Raw genomic sequence first — 26,658 nt, 5'->3', positions numbered from 1 at the left:
GGGTAGTATTTGTTCTGAACTACAGTTAAAAACACACAGCTGATACATAGTCTGCAACACGGATGCTCGCAGTTTCCTGCTTGCGACGCAAGCACGGATTCAAAAAAAATCTACATTCGAAAATTGTGAAGCTGTACAAATATAAATAAACGAGGATAAACAAAATACTAACTTCATCAAATATAAGACATTTTTGTAGGCTAGTTTAGCCTAAAAAATGTCTTATATTTTGAGACGTAGGTAGTACTACGTAAATTGGAACGGGAATGAAAGGGGTGCCCCAGTTTTTGTCAATTTCAAAGCCTAGTAGTAGTACAAGACGACACAACATCAGACGCCGGGGATGAGTTGACTCATAGCCCACTTGAAATTCGAAACTTAGAAAGCAATTACACAGAGACGAGCTTCATCATCAAAGAAAAAAGGCCACTACTACAAGACTAGCACATGGCAAGTCCATTGGCAACTTCTCCCTCCATGAACCGGCAAAGAGTGCCGCAAGACAGAATATCAGGAAGCAATTGGCCGTTGTCTTCGGGCTTAATCCTATTGCGCCTCACCATTATCATCTGGAAATCCTGCCAGTGTGAAGAGCAATTAATTAGCAAACATTAGCACACTCAAGCTATTTCTGAACACACAATTCAGACAAAGCACAAGGTTTCGAAGCGCATTTATCTTATTCTGCGAGAAAAGGCGCTGTTCGAAAACGAAATATACAGTGAGTAGCATCTGAGGCAGTAGGTATTGAAGAGGAAGTTCAACTAATACCTGCTTTTGCAAGGTTGGGTGTGCACCATATGGGAGGGAACCACGTCCTCCAGGGTTCAGGATCAACCAAATTGGTTCTGGTATCATTTTCCAAGTCGTACACTCCTATGTCACGTGGATCATCTTTGCCGCTGAGTAATTCGTCGTGATCATCATGAGTAAAATATAGATGGTTTGCCATCAAGCCTGGATGATCCTTTAAGCTAAAGCAAGATGTTGTGCTTTTCCCAGTAAACAATGCATATTCACCTATCCCTCTCATCTTGACACGCTTCAGCTCAACAAAATCAACCTTGTACACTTCATAAGCAGTGACATATGTCTCACCATCTGGTTGTTCAGGATCCAAACTCTCCTCCTTAATGATTTGGAGGACATCTCCCCATGGTGCCTGAACAATGTAGCACTTCTCGAGCATCCGAACTAGATTTGGTAAAATCCTTCTGTGGACGACAGATGATCCGTTCAAATCAAACACATCGATTGCGCCTGCCGCAGTCATTGCGTAGAAACAGCCATCATGGTGTATGCAATCTGCATAGAAACTATGCATTTGGAGCCAGTTCCAGTGAGCATCTCCCACTTTGGCGAATGAGAGCTGAGCGTATGGCTGATGGATGAGCATGACAGTGCATTCCCCTGCCGATGGATCGGACGACAAAATTGCCTTCAGATAGACCAGATCTCCGTCCCTATCCAAAGGGCATGCATAGGGTGTATCCTCCACCCTCGGAAGCTCTCCGTCGTAGAAAGACATCTTGTACTTTTCAAGAACCCCGTCGTCGTTTACGATAGGTTTAACATGCTCCATGGTTGTCACAGGAGGGAGTGTAATCTTGTCACCGGTGATAGGGTTGAGCAGCATCAGGTCAGACTTCTCATCCATGGTGACTATCCATCCATGTGATGAACCAATCCAGTTGCTGATGGGAGGTTCAGGGAGGGGCATGGAGTAGGACTTCCGTTCGGAGAGACTGTACATGCCAAGAGCCTTCGCACCGGCGGCCTCGGTACAATAGAGTAAGCAGGGGGTCTGCTGACTGGGGCAGACGCCGCTGCGGCGGAACATGGAGTATGCCTTTTGCCAGAATGTGCAGACGGCGGCGGATCGGAGGAGGTCCGGGCACTCAAGCAACTGGAATACGCTGTTCAATATGTCCGCTGGTAACCCGGACCAATCTGGAACCGGAGCTTCCATTGTGGATGGACAGAGACGAACACCACAGCTTCAGAGCAGGTCGACTACGATCACACGGGCGGCCGGAGCTGCAAATCAAAGAGACCAAGACTGCGGCAGCTCCGGCGGCTACTCCGGCCGCGTTCTGATGTAGATCCTTCCCACGCCAATCCAATCCGGGAGACAACCGGATATGTCTGCCCTGTCGAATCTGATTTGGGAACGAAACAGTGAAAACCAAGGAATCCGCCGCCACTTTTCCCTCCGTCACGTGGGCTGCTCTCGCGACTCACCGGGCGATTTCCCGCCGCCTCACCTTCAGCCCCCTCGCCCACGTCCTCCTCCCTCGCCGGCGCCGCCGGCGGCCTGCCCGCGGTGGCGGCAGGGCGCCTCTTCCCCCCCCCCCCCCCCCCCCCCCCCCCTCTCCTCCTTTTGATGCTCTCTCCCTGGGACCTCCGCCCTTCTCGCGGCGGCGCAGCGGTCTCGGCGGGTGCGTCGGGGTGACGCGCTCGTGGAGGTCCCGCGCGGCGGCGTGTGCGTCTCGGCTGGGAGCCAGCGTGCATTTTTTGTTGTTGAGAAACTGGGAGCCAGCATGCTTTTTTTTAAGGGGTAAGAGCAACTCCAGTGGAACGAACCATTTCCTCCATCCATGTCTGTTTGGGTCTGTGCGGGCAAAAACGACTGCCCAACTCAGAGAATCATTTTCAAAAGGCGTTCGCCTTTTGTCCGCGCGGACCCATTTGCAGCCCAAATTTGAGTCACATTTGGGCTGCGGACAAAAACGACTGCCCAACTCAGAGAACCATTTCCAAAAGGCGTTCGCCTTTTGTCCGCGCGGATCCATTTGCGGTCCAAATTTGAGTCACATTTGGGTCCGAGACGGACACGTGCGTCCCTCTCGTCCGCCTCTGTCCTCTGCTGGTCCCGCGTGGCCCACCTGCCATCCACTCGCATAATATTTTTTTAGTGTTTGCTGAAACTGAACAGAGGGCCGGGATGGAGGACGCGACGGCGACGCCGGCGACACCGACGACGGAGCTCGACGGGCTGCTCGCCATGGCGAGGAGGCTGCAGGTGCGGGTGGGCGCCGACCAGGGCGTGTCGGTGCGTTGCGCTGGCCGCGTCCGTCGACCTAGGGCCGCTCGAGCAAGTGCAGCGCGCGACGGCCGACTCGCTGCTCTTCGACGTCTGTGTACCTCGGTGCCAGCTTACCGGGAGCTACGGCTACGTGGCAGCGGTAAGCTACGGCTACACGGCGGCGGGCAGCGGCCTCAGAGTTGACATGGAGCTCGAAGGCCAACTCGTCGGATGCTGGCCAGACACACGTCGGACGTTCTTGCTCTTTGGTGGCCGTGTGCATAGTTAGCCGCGTGCGTAGCTAGCTAGTCCAGTGGCTGCAGGCGTGCGTAGCTAGCCGGTCCGGTGGCTGCGTGCGTGCGTAGCTAGCCGGTCCGGTGCTCGCTGTGGCCTTCGCTCGCCTTGCTCGCGCGGCTCGCCATGGCCGCGCACGCCCCGCTCGCTCTGCCGCGCAGCAGCTGGAGCCCGGCATGGCTCGAAAGGAGCAGCTCGCCTGCTACAGCTGCTGGCCTCCCCGCTCGCGCCCAAGTTGCAGTGCCGTCCGCTCTGGTCTGTCCGTTGTAGCTCACGCGCCTAGCCGCCCAGACGCGGAGCGCCGCATGCCCAGCCGCCTCGCCGCGCCCAGACGCGATGCGCCGCCGTGCTCGCCGCCCGCGCCGCATGCCCAGCCGCCTCGCCTCGCCGCGCCCTGTCGGGACGCGCCGCCGTGTCGTGCCGCTCACCCTGCTTCGTCTCGCCGGCGTGGGGTTCGAGCACGACCGCCGGCCTCGCCTCATGCCCGCGCCCGGCCGGTGCTCCTGCAGACGTTGGTCTCGTCTCCCCGCGCCCAGCCGCTGCGAGATCCCCTGCCCACTACGTGTTTGACAAAATGCCGGGGCGGACATGTAAAAAATGGGTCTGACTGCCGTTGGGCACACCTGCTGACCCAAATGAAAAAGCAGACAAACATGTCCGCGCGGCGACCCAAATGGCAAAAAGCGGACAAAGTATGCGTCCGTTTGGGTCGGCCCGTTGAAGTTGCTTTAAAACCACACTTTATTGATCATAGGACACCGTTTGTGGAATATAGTTAGCATGGGGATAAACAAGCCAAAGATGGCGCCCCTGCTGTAAGGAAAGCGATGATCTAGCTATATTATGGGGATCGCCGTTTGAAGAACGGCCCTTGAATATAAATTTACAATTGAAGATAGAAGCTCGATGGTTAATCTCAGATATAATCGCGTCGTGCTTTCCTGTGTGGTTATTGTTGATGTCATTGATCACCTGTTTTGAGTCTGAAGCTATGATGAACTCATGAATATGCAAATCTTCAGCCAACGATAATGCTTCCCGGCATGCAATTGCTTCCAGCGTCACCACATCACAAACCCCTGGGATTACCAAAGCAGAGCTGCCCATGTAGTTACGTTACCATCCCTGCATATTGCCGCCGCCGTTCCTCCCCTGTTGTGCCACGCGACACCGGCATCGACGCGAATCTTGGCGAAACCTGCGGGTGGCTCCCTAGGCTGAGAAATGGCTGTAGCGTTTATATTTGCTGCTCCTCCCGTATTACCCTTTGGTTTGCTGTCTCCCACACTCTCCAGCTCTCCTATGAATCTCTCGACAAAGCCGTGAGTGGCCCGTGGGCTTTGGAAAATTCCTTCATGAAAATTGCTTGCCGTCGTGCCCACCAAACTGCCCATAGTGTCACAGATAGTTTCACAAAAGCAGCATGCGATAACACTTCCATCAATGTGAAGAGCCAATGCTTGGCCCTCGGCTCCGTTGAAACACTTAGTTGTTCAGTTAGTTCGTCGGCGGCTAGGGCCCACACGCATCTAGAAGTAGCGCATTCCAACAACGAGTGCCGCCAGGAGTCCGGTGCACCACACAAGCCGCATGAGCTTGTCGTTGACATATTTCTATGTGATCTGACGTCCTCAGTTGGTAGAGATTGCCTCGTGAGTCTCCACAAAAACATCCGTACTTTGCCTGGCACTTTAGTCTTCCATAAAGACTTCCATGCATTGCCCTTAGAGTCCATACACGAAGAGCCAGCTATAACCTCGAGCCACGCCTCCCTTCTCCTTCTGGTAGAAACCAACATCGCGTATGCAGACCTGACCGTGAATGTTCCGGTCTTTTCTAGTTCCAGGACCAGAAATCAGCAATGTTCCTTGTGCACAAAGGTATGCTCAATATGAAAGGTACATCTATTGGCAAAAAAACTTGTGCTATCCTTCGCCCTATCCCAAGATGCGGAGGTGGCATCAATTAGTTCTGATACTTGGGCCAGCGTGCTATCCCAAGATGCGGAGCCAACATGTTGTGCCGCAGTGGGTTGGTTGTGCGGCTGCAGGCCTGGGCTGGGCCGCGCGGTAGATTTTTCTGCACTTTACTTAAATTTTAAGTTTGTTTTAATTTTTTAAAGGCCCTAGAAGGCCGACACGGCCCACAAGGTCGAAAAGCAACATAAGTTGGGCGATAGCACTAAGGTCCTTACTAACAGGTTGGCCAAAATCATGAACTGGCTTACTGCTCGAAATCAAACAGCTTTCATGAAGGGTAGATATATCCTAGAAAGTGTAGTGACTGCCAATGAGGTTCTCCACTCTGTCCATCAATCTAATCAAGCCGGTCTTGTTTTGAAACTGGATTATGAAAAAGCTTTTGATAATGTTAGTCTTGAGTTCCTCATGGACATCTTGGCAAAGAAAGGTTTTGGCCCTGTTTGGTCTAATTGGATTAGAATGGTCACTCATGGAGGTTCAGTAGGTGTTAAAATCAATGGGGTTGGGGTTTTTTTTCCTCACTGGTAAATGCTTTAGGGAAGGGGATCCCCTCTCCCCTCTCCTTTTCAACCTAGTGATAGACGTGCTTACTAGAATGCTATCTAAAGCTAGTCAACGGAACATAATTAGCGGGCTTTGCACAAACCTCTGTCCAGGAGGGGTCATTTGTCTGCAATATGCAAATGACACCATCCTCTTTATAGACAAAAACCAGGACAAAGCCAAGAACCTCAAAACAGTGCTGACTTGTTTTGAAAAAGTATCTGGGATGAAAATTAATTACTCTAAAAGTGAACTCATTCCTATGGGCATGTCCCAAGAGGCCCTGGTAGAATACCTTGAGATTTTTGGCTGTGTTGAAGGCAAATTCCCCATTAAGTATTTGGGGATACCCCTCCATTACGATAAACTCATGAGGGAAGACATACAACCTTTGATAGATAAGATCCTTAAAAGTATTGTGATACGTCTCCAATGTATCTATACCCCTATATAGTGTGCGAATAACTTTGAAAGTTGGTCGTTGGATGAAGCCAATCCGATGGTACAGAGACGGCAAATTCGAGCACTACTAGCCGTTGGATATCATCTACATTCCACCAGATTCTGCCACATATACAATCTAGAAGACTCCATGGTTGAACTTAAGCATAATGCACAAACCTCAAAACACAAGCAGTTCTCCTTTGTTCTCTAGAATCTTCCATATCTTAATTGCCCAATTTTTTTTTCTAAATGAATTGTCACTTTTTGTTTTTAATTTATGCTATACAATGCACAATTCCATGAATTTTAAAATAGATTTTTTTATAAAACTAATTGATTTTGGATGAGATGAACTATAAGAATTAAACGAACATCTACATCATGCATATATGACTCAAAGCTTACATGCGATGTGTGGTATTTATTCATAATTTGGTTACCAAATCTCATGCGTGCAATGCACGTGTACCTTACTAGTATCTATAATTTTTGATTGTTCCATGCTATTATATTATCAATCTTGGATGTTTTATATGCATTATTATGCTATTTTATATCATTTTTTGGGACTAACCTATTGACCTAGTGCCCATTGCCAGTTGCTGTTTTTTCTTGTTTTTGTCTTTACAGAAAATCAATACCAAACGGAGTCCAAATGAAATGAAACTTTTTGATGATTTTTCTTGGACTATAAGACACCCTGGAAGTTTCGGGATGAGGCCAGAAGAGCCACGAGGTGGCCACAAGCTCGTCGGGCGCGCCCCCAAGCTTGTGCCCCCCGTGGCACTTCCAACCCTATTTTTCATCTATAAATACCCACATATTCCCCGTAGACCAGAGGGCACACAAAAAATACTTTTTCGCCACTGCAAGTTTCTGTCTTCGTGAGATCTGTTGGTGCAATATCTGCCTACCTTGTGTTTTGGGGACTATTGATAGAAACATGTATGGACTGATTTGTTTTGCTAGTGCATACAGAGAGAAAAAGTCCATACACAACCGAAGAGAATGTTGTCTCTGGTGCCGAGTTCGAGGAACTTCACCGAAGTATATCTACACTGCAGAGAAGAACGAGCTATATTCGTTGAAGTAACAGAGTCGAGAATATTGATGGAAGAAATCGACCCCTCGAAACTTTAATGCTGAAGCAAAGCTTCTATTTCCGTACTGTCGTTCGAAGAAATTGACTGCAACGATGGAAGTCGAAGACAAAGTGAAGACGTAGTATTCATTTCATTGTTCTTTTTTCATTCTTTTGAGTCATATGACCTCCGTACTATTAAGAGGGGTATAGGTTCTCAATGCTTAGATCTATTGTGATGTTTAGCCATAACCTATGAAAGATGTGAGAGGAATCTCTTTGTGCTCCGAGCAAATACTTGTCAGCAAGAGACTATGATCTTCTTCGCTGCGAGAGATTTGCCTCGGACCGAGGAGTTAGGATTTTTTGCTCTGCAAGAAATGTTACCGTTGTACTCAAATCCGACCGTTGGAATCATGCCGTTCAGCCATTGGTTGAACTCGATGTCTAATTTGGTCTTTTCCCATCAAGGAAGGCTGCGGCTATATATAGCCACCCCGCTCCAACTTTGTTCGTTGGCTGATCCGCTTGAGATTTCTGAAAAGATTGATTTGAGCAACCCCTCTCCGGGTGATTTGAGTTTAAGATCCACCGAGAGAAAAAAAAACCAAGAGCCCAACCTTAGACAGTGGTTTAGCATCACAGTAGTTCTGAGTGAGAGTTCTTGTACCTATTACTCCTGAGAGCTGTGCACTCTCTAGACGGATAGGTTTCGGCTTCGAGTGTTGAAGAGTTGTTGTCTTCACCGAGCCAGATCTTCAGCAACCAAGAGTGATTGTGGTTCGCGAAGATCGACCGAAGGTTTGGAGATCGCCGACAAGGATCTACCACGAGTGAATTCAACCTGAGTTTGATCAGCTCTGCGTTGAAGGAGAATAGGGTGAAGAGAGTTTATCTTCCGTGTTAAGTCACAGCCCCTCCAACTAGACGTAGCCCTTTGGCAGAAGGGTGAACTGGTCTACCAAATCTATCTGTCGCCATCGAGCACCACTGGTTCTATTTTATCTACTATTTTTCTTTCAGTAGTTTATCTTCGTGCTCTGTGCCAATAATTTGTTCGATCATTTCATCATGTTCGTTATTTGCTTGTTCCTATCTCCCGTGGAATCTTTGCATAGCTTTTGTATCAGTACGTTCCATGCTGTGTCTCATTCTACTACATATGTTTGCATGTTGCATCACTCTCATCGTAGTTAAACCTGTGATTCATCAATCTCGTACTATTTTCAATGCTTTCATCGATGAATATGCTTCTGACGAAGAAGACTAATTAACTTTATTGCCTTCGGTACTACTTCCGCTGCTGTGAGTGGGATAAGTTTCAAAGCTTTTGAAAGAAAATTTGAATCTCCCATTCACCCCCCTCTGGTCGATACACTCTCTGTGCTAACAAGATCCCATCTGGGGACCTTTTCTGGTACTCTGCCGGAGGGGGATTCGACCACGGAGAGCTTCTACATCAACTTGCTGCCTTTCCGATGATGCGTGAGTAGTTTACCACATACCTACGGGTCAATATCTAGTAGGTAGATGGCTTCTTCTCTCGCTTTGATCTTCAATACAATGTTCTCCTTGTTGTTCTTGGAGATCTATTCAATGTAATCTTCTTTTGCGGTGCGTTTGTTGAGATCCGATGAATTGTGAGTTTATGATCAGATTATCTATGGATATTATTTTGAGTCTTCTCTGAACTCTTTTATGCATGATTTATATAGCTTTGTATTTCTCTCTGATCTATTGATTTGGCTTGGCCAACTAGATTGATTTGTCTTGCAATGGGAGAGGTGCTTTGTAATGGGTTCAATCTTGCGGTGCTTATTCACAGTGACAGAAAGGGACATGACACGTATTTGTATTGTTGCCATTAAGGATAAAAAGATGGGAGTTGTTCATATTGTTTGGATCTATCTCTCTACACCATGTCATCTTGCTTAAGGCGTTACTCCATTCTTGTCAACTTAATACACTAGATGCATGCTGGATAGCGGTCAATGTGTGGAGTAATAGTAGTAGTTGAAGGCAGAAGTCGGTCTACTTGTCATGAACGTGATGCCTATATACATGATCATTGCCTTAGATATCGTCATAACTATGCGCTTTTCTATCAATTGCTCAACAGTAATTTGTTTACCCACCGTATGCTTTCTTTCAAGAGAGAAACCTCTACTGAAAACTATGGCCCCCGGGTCTATCTTTTAACATATTATTTTCAGATCTATAAAATCAAAAACACAAAAATATCTTGCTGCAATTTATTTACTTTTATTTTATTTAGCACTTTTGCTTATCTTTTATATCTATCACTATCAGATCTCATCCTTGCAAGTAACCGTGAAGGGATTGACAACCCCTTTATCGCGTTGGGTGCAAGTATTTGTTTGTTTGTGTAGATGCAATTATTGGATACTTGTGTGTGGTCCTCCTACTGGATTAATACCTTGGTTCTCAACTAAGGAAGATACTTATCGCTACTTTGCTGCATCATCCTTTCCTCTTCAAGGGAAAACCAACACAACCTCAAGAAGTAGCATATTGCAGGTTGGAGAGGGAAGCCACTCTCCTGTTCTGCAAGGCTGGTGTTGATTAAAGCTTGTCTTAGTAGTATCCCTATTTACCTCCTTTCCTTTTTAAAATTCCCTAAATGGGCTCTAGATCTTATCAATACACAGCTTGCTCAGTCTTTGGAATGATTTTGAGGACAACAGGAAATTGCATCTAGCTAACTAGAATTTAGTGTGTATGAAAAAAGAATTTGGTGGCCTAGGACTACCAAATATCAGAGATGTTAATCTATGTCTCCTGGGCAATTGGTGAAGGAAATATGCCCTAGAGGCAATAATAAAGTTGTTATTTTATATTTCCTTGTATCATGATAAATGTTTATTATTCATGCTAGAATTGTATTAACCGCAAACTTGATACATGTGTGGATACATAGACAAAACACCGTGTCCCTAGTAAGCCTCTACTAGACTAGCTCGTTAATCAGAGATGGTTAAGCTTCCTAACCATAGACATGTGTTGTCATTTGATAATGGGATCACATCATTAGGAGAATGATGTGATGGACAAGACCCATCTGTTAGCTTAGCATGTTGATCGTTCAGTTATATTGCTATTGCTTTCATGTATGTCAAATACATATTCCTTTAACTATGAGATCATGCAACTTCCGGATACCGGAGGAATGCCTTGTGTGCTATCAAACGTCACAACATAACTGGGTGATTATAAAGATGCTCTACAGGTATCTTCGAAGGTGTCGGGTTGGCGTGAATCGAGATTAGGATTTGTCACTCCAAGTATCAGAGAGGTATCTCTGGGCCCTCTCGGTAATGCACATCATAAGAAGCCTTGCAAGCAATGTGACTAATGAGTTAGTTGCGGGATGATGTATTATGGAACGAGTAAAGAGACTTGTCGGTAATGACATTGAACTAGGTATGAAGATACCGACGATCAAATCTCGGGCAAGTAACATACCAATGACAAAGGGAATTACGCATGTTGTCATAAGGTTCGACCGATAAAGGTCTTCATAGAATATGTAGGAGCCAATATGGGCATCCAGGTTCCGCTATTGGTTATTGACCAGAGAGGTGTCTCGGTCATGTCTACATAGTTCTCGAACCCGTAGGGTCCGCACGCTTAACATTCGTTGATGATAAAGTACTATATGAGTTATGTATGTTGGTGACCGAATGTTGTTCGGAGTCCCGGATGAGATCACGGACATGACGAGGAGCTCCGGAATGGTCCGGAGGTAAAGATTGATATATAGGATGATATGGTTCGGCCGAGGGGTGAAGCCCACGGGGCTTTAGGTCGGTGCAAAAGGAGTTTTGCGGAGGCCAGGGGGCCAAACGCTGGAGACCCTAGCATCTGGCCCTGGGCCAGATGCCGAGGCCCATGGCGTCTGGGCCAGACGCCAAGGACCGCGGCGTCTGGTCCTGGAAGTCCAAGAAGGACTCTTCCTTGCGGGCAAAACCGACTTTGAGGAGGCTTTTACTCCAAGTTTCGACCCCATGGCTCAACATATAAATAGAGGGGCAGGGCTAGCACCTGGAACACATCAAGAATCACCAAGCCATGTGCCGACAACCCCGTCCCCTCTAGTTTATCCTCCATCATAGTTTTCGTAGTGCTTGGCGAAGCCCTGCAGAGATTGTTCTTCACCAACACCGTCACCACGCCGTCGTGCTGCCGAAACTCATATACTACTTCGCCCCTCTTGCTAGATCAAGAAGGCGAGGACGTCATCGAGCTGAACGTGTGCTGAACGCAGAGGTGCCGTACGTTCGGTACTTGATCGGGATGGATCGTGAAGGTGTACGACTACATCAACCGCGTTGATAAACGCTTCCGCTTTGCGATCTTCAAGGGTATGAAGATGCTCTTCCCCTCTCGTTGCTATGCATCTCCTAGATAGATCTTGCGTGAGCGTAGGAAATTTTTGAAATTGCATGCTAGGTTTACCAACAGTGATATCTGAGCAGGTCTATGCGTACATGTTATATTCACGAGTAGAACACAAACAGTTGTGGGCGATAATAGTCATACTGCTTACCAGCAATGTCTTACTTTGATTCGGCGGTATTGTTGGATGAAGCGGCCTGGACCGACATTACATGACCGCGTTCATGAGACTGGTTCTACCAACGTTCTTCGCACACAGGTGGCTAGCGGGTGTCTGTTTCTCCAACTTTAGTTGAATCGGGTTTGACTACGCCCGGTCCTTGTTGAAGGTTAAAACAATACACTTGACGAAAAATTGTTGTGGTTTTGATGCGTAGGTAAGAATGGTTCTTGCTAGAAGCCCGTAGCAGCCACGTAAAACTTGCAACAACAAAGTAGAGGACGTCTAACTTGTTTTTGCAGGGCATGTTGTGATGTGATATGGTCAAGACGTGATGATATATAAATTGTTGTATGAGATGATCATGTTTTGTAAAAAGTTATCGGCAACTGGCAGGAGCCTTATGGTTGTCGCTTTATTGTATGAAATGCAATCGCCATGTAATTGCTTTACTTTATCACTAAGCGGTAGCCATAGTCGTGGAAGCAATAGTTGGCGAGACGACAACAATGCTATGATGGAGATCAAGGTGTCAAGCCGGTGACGATGGAGATCATGACGGTGCTTTGGAGATGGAGACCAAAGGCACAAGATGATGATGGCCATATCATGTCACACATTTTGATTGCATGTGATGTTTATCCTTTATGCATCTTATTTTGCTTAGTACGACGGTAGCATTATAAGATGATCCCTCACTAAATTTCAAGGTATAAGTGTTCTCCCTGAGTATGCACCATTGCTATAGTTTGTCGTGCTGAGACACCACGTGATGATCGGGTGTGATAAGCTCTACGTTCACATACAACGGGTGCAAGCCACACGCAGAATACTCGGGTTAAACTTGACGAGCCTAGCATATGAAGATATGGCCTCGGAACACTGAGACCGAAAGGTCGAACGTGAATCATATAGTAGATATGATCAACATAGTGATGTTCACCATTGAAAACTACTCCATCTCACGTGATGATCGGACATGGTTTAGTTGATATGGATCACGTGATCATTTAGATGACTAGAGGGATGTCTATCTAAGTGGGAGTTCTTAGGTAATATGATTAATTGAACTTTAATTTGTCATGAACTTAGTCCTGGTAGTTTTTGCATATCTATGTTGTTGAAGATCAATAGCTCACGTATAGCTTCCCTGTTTTATTTTTGATATGTTCCTAGAGAAAAATAAGTTGAAGATGATAGTAGAAATGATGCGGATGTTGGGGAACGTAGGAATTTCAAAATTTTCCTACGCACAAGCGAGATCATGGTGATGCATAGCAATGAGAGGGGAGAGTGTTGTCTACGTACCCTCGTAGACCGTAAGCGGAAGCATTATGACAACGTGGTTGATGTAGTCATACGTCTTCACGATCGACCGATCCTAGTACCGAAAGTACGACACCTCCGCGATCTGCACACGTTCGGCTCGGTGACGTCCCACGAACTCACAATCCAGCAGAGTGTTGAGGGAGAGCTTTGTCAGCACGACGGCGTGATGACGGTGATGATGAAGCTACCGGCGCAGGGCTTCGCCTAAGCACTACGACGATATGACCGAGGTGGATTATGGTGGAGGGGGGCACCGCACACGGCTAAGAGATCAATGATCAACTTGTGTGTCTATGGGGTGCCCCCTTGCCCTCGTATATAAAGGAGCAAGGGGGAGGCCGGCCGGCCCTTGGGGCGCGCCAAGGAGGGGGAGGAGTCCTCCTCCTAGTAGGAGTAGGACTCCCCCTTTCCTAGTCCAACTAGGAGGAGGAAGGGGGAAGGAAGGAGAGGGAGAGGAGAAGGAAAGGGGGGCGCCCCCTCCCTAGTCCAATTCGGACTCCCTATAGTGAGGGGCGTGGCTGCCCCTTGTGGGATGCCTCCCCTCTTCCCTATGGCCCATGTAGGCCCAATAGTCCCCCCGGGTTTCCGATAACCCCCCGGCACTCCGATAATTATCCGGTGACCCCCATAACTCATCCGTTGTCCGAATATAGTCATCCAATATATCAATCTTTATGTCTCAACCATTTCGAGACTCCTCGTCATGTCCGTGATCACATCTGGGACTTCGAACTACCTTCGGTACATCAAAACACATAAACTCGTAATACCGATCATCACTGAACGTTAAGCGTGCGGACCCTATGGGTTCGAGAACTATTTAGACATGACCGAGACACGTCTCCAGTCAATAACCAATAGCGGAACCTGGATGTCTATATTGGCTCACACATATTCTACGAAGATCTTTACCGGTCAAACCGCATAACAACATACGTTGTTCCCTTTGTCATCGGTATGTTACTTGCCCGAGATTCGATCGTCGGTATCTCAATACCTAGTTCAATGTCGTTACCGGCAAGTCTCTTTACTCGTTCTGTAATGCATCATCCCGCAACTAAATCATTAGTCACATTGCTTTCAAGGCTTATAGTGATGTGCATTACCGAGAGGGCCCAGAGATACCTCTCTGACAATCAGAGTGACAAATCCTAATCTCGATCTATGCCAACTCAACAAGTACCATCGGAGACACCTGTAGAGTACCTTTATAATCACCCAGTTACGTTGTGACGTTTGGTAGCACACAAAGTATTCCTCCGGTATTCAGGAGTTGCATAATCTCATAGTCATAGGAACATGTATAAGTCATGAAGAAAGCAATAGCAATATACTAAACGATCAAGTGCTAAGCTAACGGAATGGGTCAAGTCAATCACATCATTCTCTAATGATGTGATCCCATTAATCAAATGACAACTCATGTCTATGGCTAGGAAACTTAACCATATTTGATTCAACAAGCTAGTCAAGTAGAGGCATACTAGTGACACTTTGTTTGTCTATGTATCCACACATGTACTAAGTTTCCGGTTAATACAATTCTAGCATGAATAATAAACATTTATCATGATATAAGGAAATATAAATAACAACTTTACTATTGCCTCTAGGGCATATTTCCTTCAGTCTCCCACTTGCACTAGAGTCAATAATCTAGATTACACAGTAATGATTCTAACACCCATGTAGTCTTGGTGCCGATCATGTTTTGCTCGTGAGAGAGGCTTAGTCAACGGGTCTGCAACATTCAGATTCGTATGTATCTTGCAAATCTCTATGTCTCCCTCCTTGACTTGATCGCGGATGGAATTGAAGCGTCTCTTGATGTGCTTGGTTCTCTTGTGAAATTTGGATTCCTTTGCCAAGGAAATTGCACCAGTATTGTCACAAAAGATTTTCATTGGACCCAATGCACTAGGTATGACACCTAGATCTGTATGAACTCCTTCATCCAGACTCCTTCATTTGCTGCTTCCGAAGCAGCTATGTACTCCGCTTCACACGTAGATCCCGCCATGATGCTTTGCTTAGAATTGCACCAACTGACAACTCCACCGTTCAATATAAACACGTATCCGGTTTGTGACTTAGAGTCATCCGGATCAGTGTCAAAGCTTGCATCGACGTAACCGTTTAGGACGAGCTGTTTGTCACCTCCATAAACGAGAAACATATCCTTAGTCCTTTTCAGGTATTTCAGGATGTTCTTGACCGATGTCCAGTGATCCACTCCTGGATTACTTTGGTACCTCCCTGCTAAACTAATAGCAAGGCACACATCAGGTCTGGTACACATCATTGCATACATGACAGAGCCTATGGCTGAAGCATAGGGAACACCTTTCATTTTCTCTCTATCTTCTGCAGCGGTCGGGCATTGAATCTGAGTCAACTTCACACCTTGTAACACAGGCAAGAACCCTTTCTTTGCTTGATCCATTTTGAACTTCTTCAAAACTTTGTCAAGGTATGTGCTATGTGAAAGTCCAATTAAGCGTTGTAGCGACCAGACCTCAAACAGTCTAGTCTCTGTGCATCAGTGTCATCCCTGGATCGGTAATGCTGACACGCACAGTACTTTGAAGGATTTATAACAGAGTAGCAATCACACACTTATTACATCAAATAGTTCAAGAGAACTCAATTCAATAAATATGTCTTAAGGCCATCTAAAATACGATAACAACAGAAGGCTTGGAAGATAAAGTGAGTCCATCAACTCCAACGGCATCACTGAGTATAAGACCACGACCTAAGGCTCCTTACTCGTCATCTAAAAAGTCTGCAACATGATACGTTGCAGCCCGAAAACGGGTCAGCACATGGAATATGCTGGCAAAGTAACACATAGAGAGTAATGAACAGAATAATGCTATCACTACATGCATATTTGGCTGGTGGAAAGCTCTATGGTTACAGTTTTGCGAAAAGCCAAATTTTCCCTACCATAAAGGAATAAATTTTATTTAACTATCATGGTGGTTGTTAAACATTGAGAAGGTACCTCCGACTCAATCCCAATTAAGAACGTGATTAACCCAATCAAATTAAATTAAGTAACATGATGATGAGATTCACATGATAATCCAAGAACTAGATACTCAAGATGTCCATAACCGGGGACACGGCTAATCATGATTAGTTTGTACACTCTGCAGAGGTTTGTGCACTTTTCCCCACAAGACTCGATCGCCTCCGCTTGATTTCTCGCACTACATGGTGTTTGAGAAACGGATGACCGAGACACAGTCTTTCAGAAACACTACTCTTTACTCCGGGTGGACAGTTACACCTACTTTCCCCTACATCTGCTAGCCCACCTCTTCAAGAGGTCATGTAACCTACTCAACTATGCTAGAGCCCATAATAGCTTGTGGCTGCACACGGAAGTTTCTAACATGAATAATCTCATGATCCCTTTGAGTCTGGGTGGCGGTCCATACGATGATCACACGGGTACTCCGGGATATCCAAAAATACAGGCAACACTGGTTTCTCCAGGTGCCTCAATCCACCCAGATGTAAATTAAAGTAGCCACCTTAAGTTGAACCATAAATTAATAATCTCACATCTGTCATGAAGAATTCACTCAAACCCAATCCACGTCTACGAGCATAGCATAGCAATATAAGCAAACGTAGAAGTAACTCCCAAAGGTTTGATAGTAAACAGGACAATAGGTACTACCTCATCTACTTCCCAAAACCCACATATTAATCAGATCCTAATCATGCAACTGTTTGAAGATTGATCTAATGCAATAAAACTGGGTGATAAAAAGTATGATCAAAGTGTTACTTGCCTTGCTGATGATCCGTGAAACCTAGAGACTCGTAGTAACACGCTTCGCACTCCGGGTACTCTATCGCAAACAAACAATACATACATAAGCAATCAAGCAAGGGTGCACGAAATAAAACTCAAAATAAGAGATCTAACCAGAAAGTCCAACTTAAGAACTCTGGTTTGCAAAAAGAATCAATTCAAACGAAGCAACGAAGGTCAAACGGCGAAAGAAACAAGCTTCGTTTACTAATCTGGATCTAAGTCAAATTTTACAGTAGCAAAAACTTGTTTGAGTTGGTTAAACGGAAAGAGAATTTCGAGACGAAACTCTAGGCACTTGAATCGCCTGATTCCGATAAACGAGCGAAAAGTTATACTAAAACGAAAAACAGATCGAAAATCGCGATCAGGAATAATCGTGGAAAATCCGAGAAAAAGAAAAACTGACGAACAGGCTAACGATCGAACGTTCGCTGTCTGTAAAAAAACGAAAACCATTCGTTAAAACGAATGAACGAACGGGCGTTCGCAATTTAACTAAACCGGAAAAAAAACCGATCTAATATAAAAAAACGCATCTCGGTTTCGAAATAAAACCGGCGACTACCTCGGTTCGCGTGACGGCAGCGGCGACGAGCGGCTCCGGCGGGTGGCGGGGTCGGGCGAGAGGCGGCGGGGCTCCAGCGGGCGGCGTCGGGGCTCCGGCGGGTGGCGGCGGTGCGGCTAGGGTTTTGGGGCGGCGGCGACTTGGGCTGAGGCGGGCCTCGGGCCGCGGCTTTAAAGGCCGGCCGGGCTGAGGTGTCCGGGTCGGACACGGCCCGTAATGCGGTTGACCTTTAAAAAAAATAATTTGGACGTGCAGAAAAAGTAAGAAAAGAAATACTAAACGGACTCTAAAAATCCCGAAATAAATTTTCCCCGTCCTCTAAAAATAAGCTGGACAAGATGAACATTTATTTGGGCCTAAAATGCAATTTTGAAAAATGCGTACTTTTCCTAATTCGAATAAAATCAAATATTTGTTTTTAATATTTTTCCTCCAATATTTCATTATTTGTGGAGAAGTCATTTTATCCCCTCTCATATATTTTGATATGAAATATTTTCGGAGAGAAAAATAATTAATACAAATGATCCTATTTTCAAAATTTGAGAAAACCCAAATATGAAAATAACGAAATCCCCAACTCTCCCGTGGGTCCTTGAGTTGCGTGAAATTGCTAGGATCGCAAATCAAAATGCAATAAAATATGATATGCATGATGATCTAATGTATAACATTCCAAATTGAAAATTTGGGATATTACAAACCTACCCCCCTTAAGATGAATCTCGCCCTCGAGATTCGGGTTGGCTAGAAAATAGGTGAGAGTGGTCCTTCCGTAGATCTTCCTCTCACTCCCAGGTGGCTTCATCCTCGGTATGGTGACTCCACTGGACTTTGCAAAACTTGATAACCTTGCTGCGGGTGACTCGTCTGGCATACTCAAGAATCTTAACTGGTTTCTCCTCATAGGTCAAGTCACTATCCAGCTGAATCGCTTCCAATGGCACTATATCTCTCAGTGGTATCTCAGCCATCTCTGCGTGGCACTTCTTCAGCTGAGAAACATGGAACACATCGTGAACTCCCGACAATCCTTCGGGAAATTGCAACTTGTAAGCAACTTCCCCCATACGCTCCAAAACTTTGTATGGTCCTACAAAACGTGGCGCTAACTTTCCCTTAACTCCAAAGCGCTTTACTCCTCGAAGTGGTGATACTCGAAGATAAACTCTGTCTCCGACTTCGTAAACTGTCTCCTTGCGTTTAGAATCCGGATAACTCTTCTGCCTGGACTGGGCTACCTCGAGCCTATCGCGAATCAACTTCACTTTCTGTTCAGACTCTTTAATCAAATCTGGTCCAAACAACTGGCGGTCTCCAACTTCGTCCCACAACAACGGTGTCCTGCACCTCCTTCCGTACAGAGCTTCTAAAGGGGCCATATTCAAACTGGATTGATAACTGTTGTTGTAAGAGAACTCTGCATATGGCAAATTGTCGTCCCAACTAGATCCATAATCTAGCGCATAAGCTCTCAGCATGTCCTCCAAAATCTGATTGACTCTCTCGGTCTGTCCGTCTGTCTGTGGATGAAAGGCTGTACTGAACTCTAGCCTGGTACCCAAAGTCTCGTGCAACTGATTCCAAAACTTTGAAGTAAACTGGGTTCCTCTATCTGATACAATGGTCCTCGGAACTCCATGCAGACATACGATCCTGGTCATGTATATCTTTGCCAACTTAGCACTTGTATAAGTGGTCTTTACTGGGATGAAATGAGCTACCTTCGTCAAACGATCGACTACAACCCATATCGAGTCATAGCCTGAACGAGTCCTGGGCAATCCTGTGATAAAATCCATGCCTAGCTTATCCCACTTCCATTCAGGTATCAGCAATGGTTGTAGCAATCCTGCTGGCTTCTGATGCTCTGCCTTTACTCTCTGACATACATCACAAACTGCTACATACTCCGCAATATCCTTCTTCATTCCGGTCCACCAGAAAGTATCCTTCAAATCCAAATACATCTTGGTATTTCCTAGGTGAATCGAATATGGTGAATCATGGGCCTCTTGCAGAATCAACTTCCTGATCTCCGGATCATTGGGCACATAAACGCGGTCCTCAAACCATAAGGTATCGTGTTCATCCTCACGAAATCCCTTGGCTTTTCCTTTACTCATCCTTTCCTTTATCTCAGCAATTTCCTTGTCTGTTTTCTGAGCTTCTCTGATCTTATCCATCAAAGTAGACTGAATCTCCAATGCTGCTACAAAACCTTTTGGAACTATTTCCAAACATAGTTCACGAAGATCCTCTGCTAACTTCTTGGTAACTCTCCGGTCATGAGCGCGTTGACATGGCTCTTGCGGCTCAACGCATCGGCTACTACGTTAGCCTTCCCTGGGTGATAATGCAATCTCATATCATAATCCTTAATGAGCTCCAACCATCTCCTTTGCCTGAGATTCAACTCCTTCTGCGTGAAAATGTACTTCAAACTCTTGTGATCCGTGTACACCTCACAATGGTTTCCGATGAGAAAATATCTCCATGTCTTCAACGCATGCACTACGGCTGCTAACTCCAAATCATGTGTAGCATAATTCAACTCATGGGGTTTAAGCTGTCGTGAGGCATATGAAACAACTCTTCCCTCCTGCATTAGCACTGCTCCAAGTCCTCGACGAGAAGCGTCGCAATATACTTCATAATCCTTGCGTTGATCTGGCAGAATCAACACTGGCGCTGTAACCAAACGTTTCTTCAATTCCTGGAAACTAGCCTCACATTCCTCAGTCTAAATGAATTTGGTGTCCTTCTTCAACAACTCCGTCATAGGCTTTGCAATCTTCAAGAAATTCTCGATGAATCTCCGGTAATATCCTGCGAGTCCAAGAAAACTTCGGATTTCTCCAACTGTCGTGGGTGCTTCCTAATTTGTCACAGTGTTAACCTTGGTGGGATCTACTGCTATTCCTTCTCTGGATATAACATGTCCAAGGAATCCAATTTCCTTTAACCAAAACTCGCACTTGCTGAACTTGGCATATAACTGATGTTCTCTGAGCTTTCCAAATACCAAACGCAAATGCTCCTTATGCTCTTCTTCATTCTTCGAATAGACCAGAATATCATCAATGAACACTGCGACGAACTTATCCAAAAACTCCATAAACACTTTGTTCATCATGTTCATGAAATAGGTAGGTGCGTTAGTCAGGCCAAATGACATAACGGTGTACTCATATAACCCATACCTTGTGGTAAAAGCTGTCTTGGGTATATCCTGCTCTCGAATCTTCAACTAGTGGTATCCTGATCGCAAATCAATCTTGGAAAATACTTTAGCTCCTTGTAGTCGGTCAAACAGATCATTGATCATTGGCAGTGGGTACTTGTTCTTGATTGTTACTTCATTCAATCCACGATAATCAACAACCATCCTCAACGATCCATCTTTCTTCTCCACTAGAAGTACGGGTGATCCCCAAGGTGACGAACTTGGGAGAATATATCCTTTATCCAGTAACTCCTTAATCTGCTTCTTAATTTCTTCCAATCCTTAGCGGGCATCCTGTACGGTCTCTTAGATATTGGCCCAGTGCCTGGCAAAAGCTCAATCAAAAACTCGATGTCTCTATCCGGTGGCATGCCTGGAAACTCCTCTGGAAATACATCAGGGAATTCCTTCACCACTGGTACTTCCTCCTGTACAACTCCTGATAAGGAATTCACTTGAGTCCTCTTCGGCACATGTCGGGATACATACTTAATCCTTCTTCCTTCTGGGGTAGTAAGCAAAATCGTCTTACTGGCGCAATCGATGTTTCCTCCATACATCGATAGCCAATCCATTCCCAAAATCACATCCAAACCTTGTGACTCCAAAACTATTAGGTCTGAGGGGAAAACATGCCTACCTATGGCCAATGGCAACTGAAAACATCCTTGGCTTGCCATATACTCTGCTCCTGGCGAGGTTACTAACATAGGTGTTCTCAGAACTTTTGGTGGGCAACTTAAACTTATCCACAAATCCCCTTGATATGTATGAATGTGATGCACCAGTATCAAAAAGAACGATTGCAGTAAATGACTTAACCAAGAACTTACCTATTACTGCATCAGGCTGTGCTTCAACCTCCTCCACATTAACGTGGTTCACCTATCCCCTGTTGAAAGGGTTCGGCTTCTTCCCTGACCTTCCATTGCCATTTCCATTCTTTGCTTCTGGACAATCAGTGGCATAATGTCTAGTCTTCTGGCACTTGAAACAGGTAACATGGCTTAGATCCCTCTTGGCTGGGGTTGATGGGTTGGTACGGTTCTGTCCATTGCTTCCTCCGTTCCCATTGCCATTCTTGGGGCCACTATGATTGTGCGAACTTCCTCCATTGTGATTGTGACCTCCATGGTTATGCTGAAGGTGTCCTCCCGAGTTCGGGGTAAAACGAGGCTTCTGGTGAGCTCCTGTACTGTACTTTCCTTGTCCATACTTCCTCTTATGACTCTCAATCTGCTGCTGTTTCCCTTCAATCATGACAGCTCTATCTACCAACTCCTGGTAGTTGTTCAAAGTTGCCACCATCAACTGCATGCTCAGCTCATCATTCAGTCCTTCCAAAAACTTCCCCTGCTTAGCTGCATCCGTAGCAACGTCATCTGGGGCATAACGTGCTAACTTACTAAAATCCTCCACGTACTGGCCAACGTACGTCCTCCTTGGCGTAAGTTGCGAAACTCGCGCTTCTTCATGGCCATAGCTCCTGCTGAAACATGGGCAGCACGGAAAGCTTGCTGAAACTGGTCCCATGTGACAGTGTCAATGGGGTGAGTGGTTGTGTAATTCTCCCACCATGATGTTGCGGGTCCATCAAGCTGATGTGCGGCAAAACGCACTCTCTCCGCATCTGTGCATCCTGCAGTGGTCAGCTCCCTTCCAACCTTGCGGAGCCAATCATCTGCCACAATCGGCTCGGTGCTACTGGAAAACACCGACGGATTCAGCCTAAGAAATCGGGCTAAGTGATCAACAGGTGGTGGTGGTGGTGGGTTGTTGTTGTTGTTGCCTTGGTTTTAAACTAGCACTTGCATCAGGGCATTCTGCTGCTGAATCAACTGAGTGATCTCCGGTGGGAAAACAAATCCGGTGTCACGTCTCGGAGGCATCTGATGGTTTAGAAAAGATGAGAAAATAGAATAGAATGAGGTCTAGAGGGAAAACACTACCCATATGCACATGAGACAAACACAATCATATCACTCCAATTAATTCAAACAAGGCATACAATCGATCTAACTATTGTTACAAAGTGCTTGGAATATAATATATACATGGTGGAATACTACTACTAATTTGGTGGTCTACTAGAAAAATTGCTCAGTCGAAGACTCCATGATATCTGCTCCGGCTTCATCCTCCAAATCATCCTCACTGGGGTCCGAGTCGGTGTCGTCAATGATGATGTAATTCTCCGGGCAAGTAGAATCGTCATCATCTCCTCCTGGTGCTGGGTCGCCCATGAAAAATCCTAGCTTCTTTGTCAGGTCGTCATTCTTCTCCACTAGTGCCCTTCTTCAGTTCTATCATGTCTGCGCACATCTGGTTCTCCTGGCGACGAATGTGCTGGTTTAACTCCTGGATGAAAGCTGCAATAGATCTATCCTTCCTGGTACTGATCATCTCCCATTGCTCGTCTCGGCGCCCACAAATCTGATAGATAGTATCCTTGAGATCATTGTGGTACACTTCTCCAATGCGTCCCATGGTGATGTGGGCTGCCATGCTCTTTCCTAGACTCCAGGTTGGTGCATCAAAGGAAAACTCTATGGGCTCAGTGATTGGCGTGAACGTCCTTCCTGGAACTTGAACTTGAATCACCCAGCGCTCCTCTTCTGGTAGTGTGGCGTTGTAGGTTCCGGTGAAGCTTGGTATTCCAATGTTCAGGTACTTAGTAACTTCCTTCAAGTGTCGTCCAAAAGGTGTATCCTCATCTGGTTGCGCGAACTTGTTCCTTGCATCCGCCATCCTAAAAGAGTGGAAGAAAGGAGAGGAGTCAGAAATGAGAAGAGTGTAGTGATCTAGGGCTTTAGCTTAGTGGTCGTGTCCTACAGTCAGCGTGTGCTCCGATACCATCTCTGTAGCGACCAGACCTCAAACAGTCTAGTCTCTGTGCATCAGTGTCATCCCTGGATCAGTAATGCTGACACGCACAGTACTTTGAAGGATTTATAACAGAGTAGCAATCACACACTTATTACATCAAATAGTTCAAGAGAACTCAATTCAATAAATATGGCTTAAGGCCATCTAAAATACGATAACAACGGAAGGCTTGGAAGATAAAGTGAGTCCATCAACTCCAACGGCATCACTGAGTATAAGACCACGACCTAAGGCTCCTTACTCGTCGTCTAAAAAGTCTGCAACATGATACGTTGCAGCCCGAAAACGGGTCAGCACATGGAATATGCTGGCAAAGTAACACATAGAGAGTAATGAACAGAATAATGCTATCACTACATGCATATTTGGCTGGTGGAAAGCTCTATGGTTACAGTTTTGCGAAAAGCCAATTTTTCCCTACCACAAAGGAATAAATTTTATTTAACTATCATGGTGGTTGTTAAACATTGAGAAGGTACCTCCAACTCAATCCCAATTAAGAACGTGATTAACCCAATCAAATTAAATTAAGTAACATGATGATGAGATTCACATGATAATCCAAGAACTAGATACTCAAGATGTCCATAACCGGGGACACGGCTAATCATGATTAGTTTGTACACTCTGCAGAGGTTTGTGCACTTTTCCCCACAAGACTCGATCACCTCCGCTTGATTTCTCGCACTACATGGTGTTTGAGAAACGGATGACCGAGACACAGTCTTTCAGAAACACTACTCTTTACTCCGGGTGCACAGTTACACCTACTTTCCCCTACATCTGCTAGCCCACCTCTTCAAGAGGTCATGTAACCTACTCAACTATGCTAGAGCCCATAATAGCTTGTGGCTGCACACGGAAGTTTCTAGCATGAATCATCTCATGATCCCTTTGAGTCTGGGTGGCGGTCCATAGGATGATCACACGGGTACTCCGGGATATCCAAAAATACAGGCAACACTGGTTTCTCCAGGTGCCTCAATCCACCCAGATGTAAATTAAAGTAGCCACCTTAAGTTGAACCATAAATTAATAATCTCACATCTGTCATAAAGAATTCACTCAAACCCAATCCACGTCTACGAGCATACCATAGCAATATAAGCAAACGTAGAAGTAACTCCCAAAGGTTTGATAGTAAACATGACAATAGGTACTACCTCATCTACTTCCCAAAACCCACATATTAATCAGATCCTAATCATGCAACTGTTTGAGGATTGATCTAATGCAATAAAACTGGGTGATGAAAAGTATGATCAAAGTGTTACTTGCCTTGCTGATGATCCGTGAAACCTAGAGACTCGTAGTAGCACGCTTCGCACTCCGGGTACTCTATCGCAAACAAACAATACATACATAAGCAATCAAGCAAGGGTACATGAAATAAAACTCAAAATAAGAGATCTAACCAGAAAGTTCAACTTAAGAACTCCGGTTTGCAAAAAGAATCAATTCAAATGAAGCAACGAAGGTCAAACGGCGAAAGAAACAAGCTTCGTTTACTAATCTGGATCTAAGTCAAATTTTACAGTAGCAAAAACTTGTTTGAGTTGGTTAAACGGAAAGAGAATTTTGATACGAAACTCTAGGCGCTTGAAAGTTATACTAAAACGAAAAACAGATCGGAAATCGCGATCAGGAATAATCGCGGAAAATCCGAGAAAAAGAAAAACTGACGAACAGGCTAACGATCGAACGTTCGCTGTCTGTAAAAAAACGAAAATTGTTCGTTAAAACAAATGAACGAACGGGCGTTCGCTATTTAACTAAACCGAAAAAATAAACTGATCTAATATAAAAAATCGCATCTCGGTTTCGTAATAAAACCGAACGGTTTTTCAAGAAAAACCGGCGGCTACCTCAGTTCGCGTGACGGTGGCGGCGGTGAGCGGCTCCGGCGGGTGGCGGCGTCGGGCGAGAGGCGGCGGGGCTCCGGCGGGCGGCGGTGGACGGCGGCGGGGCTCCGGCGGGTGGCGGGTCGGGCGGCGGGGCGACACGGGCGGCGACGCGGCTAGGGTTTCGGGGCGGCGGCGAATTGGGCTGAGGCGGGTCTCGGGCCACGGCTTTAAAGGCCGGCCGGGCTGAGGTGTCCAGGTCGGACACGGCCCGTAAGACGGTTGACCTTTTTTAAAAGAAAAAATAATAATTCGGACGTGCAGAAAAAGTAAGAAAAGAAATACTAAACGAACTCCAAAAATCCCGAAATAAATTTTCCCTGTCCTCTAAAAATAAGCCGGACAAGATGAACATTTATTTGGGCCTAAAATGCAATTTGAAAAACGCATATTTTTCCTAATTCGAATAAAATCAAATAAAATCCAAATGAAATCAAATATTTTTTTTTAATATTTTTCCTCCAATATTTCATTATTTGTGGAGAAGTCATTTTATCCCCTCTCATATATTTTGATATGAAATATTTTCGAAGAGAAAAATAATTAAAACAAATGATCCTATTTTCAAATTTTGAGAAAACCCAAATATGAAAATAACGAAATCCCCAACTCTCCCGTGGGTCCTTGAGTTGCGTGAAATTTCTAGGATCGCAAATCAAAATGCAATAAAATATGATATGCATGATGATCTAATGTATAACATTCCAAATTGAAAATTTGGGATGTTACAAGCGTCTTGATCTATCTCTATAGATCTTGATGCCCAATATATAAGCAGCTTCACCGATGTCTTTCATTGAAAAACTCTTGTTCAAGTATCCTTTTATGCTATCCAGAAATTCTATATCATTTCCAATCAATAATTAATATGTCATCCACATATAATATTAGAAATGCTACAGAGCTCCCACTCACTTTCTTGTAAATACAGGCTTCTCCAGAAGTCTGTATAAAACCATATGATTTGATCACAC

General features: G+C 45.3%; 1 protein-coding gene across 1 annotated transcript; it reads right to left on the bottom strand.

The window, feature by feature from the left end:
- Window positions 1-263: 263 nt before the first annotated feature.
- LOC109748090 (putative F-box protein At5g55150) lies at window positions 264-2,524 on the bottom strand. Its single transcript, XM_020307144.4, has 2 exons — window positions 772-2,524; window positions 264-578 (listed from the first exon to the last, which is right to left on the bottom strand). The coding sequence occupies exons 1-2, from the start codon at window positions 1,967-1,969 to the stop codon at window positions 547-549; spliced, it is 1,230 nt and encodes a 409-aa protein (XP_020162733.1). The 5' UTR covers window positions 1,970-2,524; the 3' UTR covers window positions 264-546.
- Between the last annotated feature and the right edge of the window lie 24,134 nt (window positions 2,525-26,658).

This window comes from Aegilops tauschii, chromosome 7 (assembly GCF_002575655.3).
Source record: "Aegilops tauschii subsp. strangulata cultivar AL8/78 chromosome 7, Aet v6.0, whole genome shotgun sequence".
NCBI classification, from domain to species: Eukaryota; Viridiplantae; Streptophyta; class Magnoliopsida; order Poales; family Poaceae; genus Aegilops; species Aegilops tauschii.
This window is presented reverse-complemented; position numbering and strand designations above follow the sequence as displayed.

Coding starts and splice junctions, on each gene's coding strand:
- LOC109748090 (XM_020307144.4), bottom strand. CDS start 1,969: ATGGAAGCTCCGGTTCCAGATTGGTCCGGGTTACCAGCGGACATATTG. Junction 579..771: donor ACCCAACCTTGCAAAAGCAG/GTATTAGTTGAA, acceptor TCACACTGGCAG/GATTTCCAGATGATAATGGT.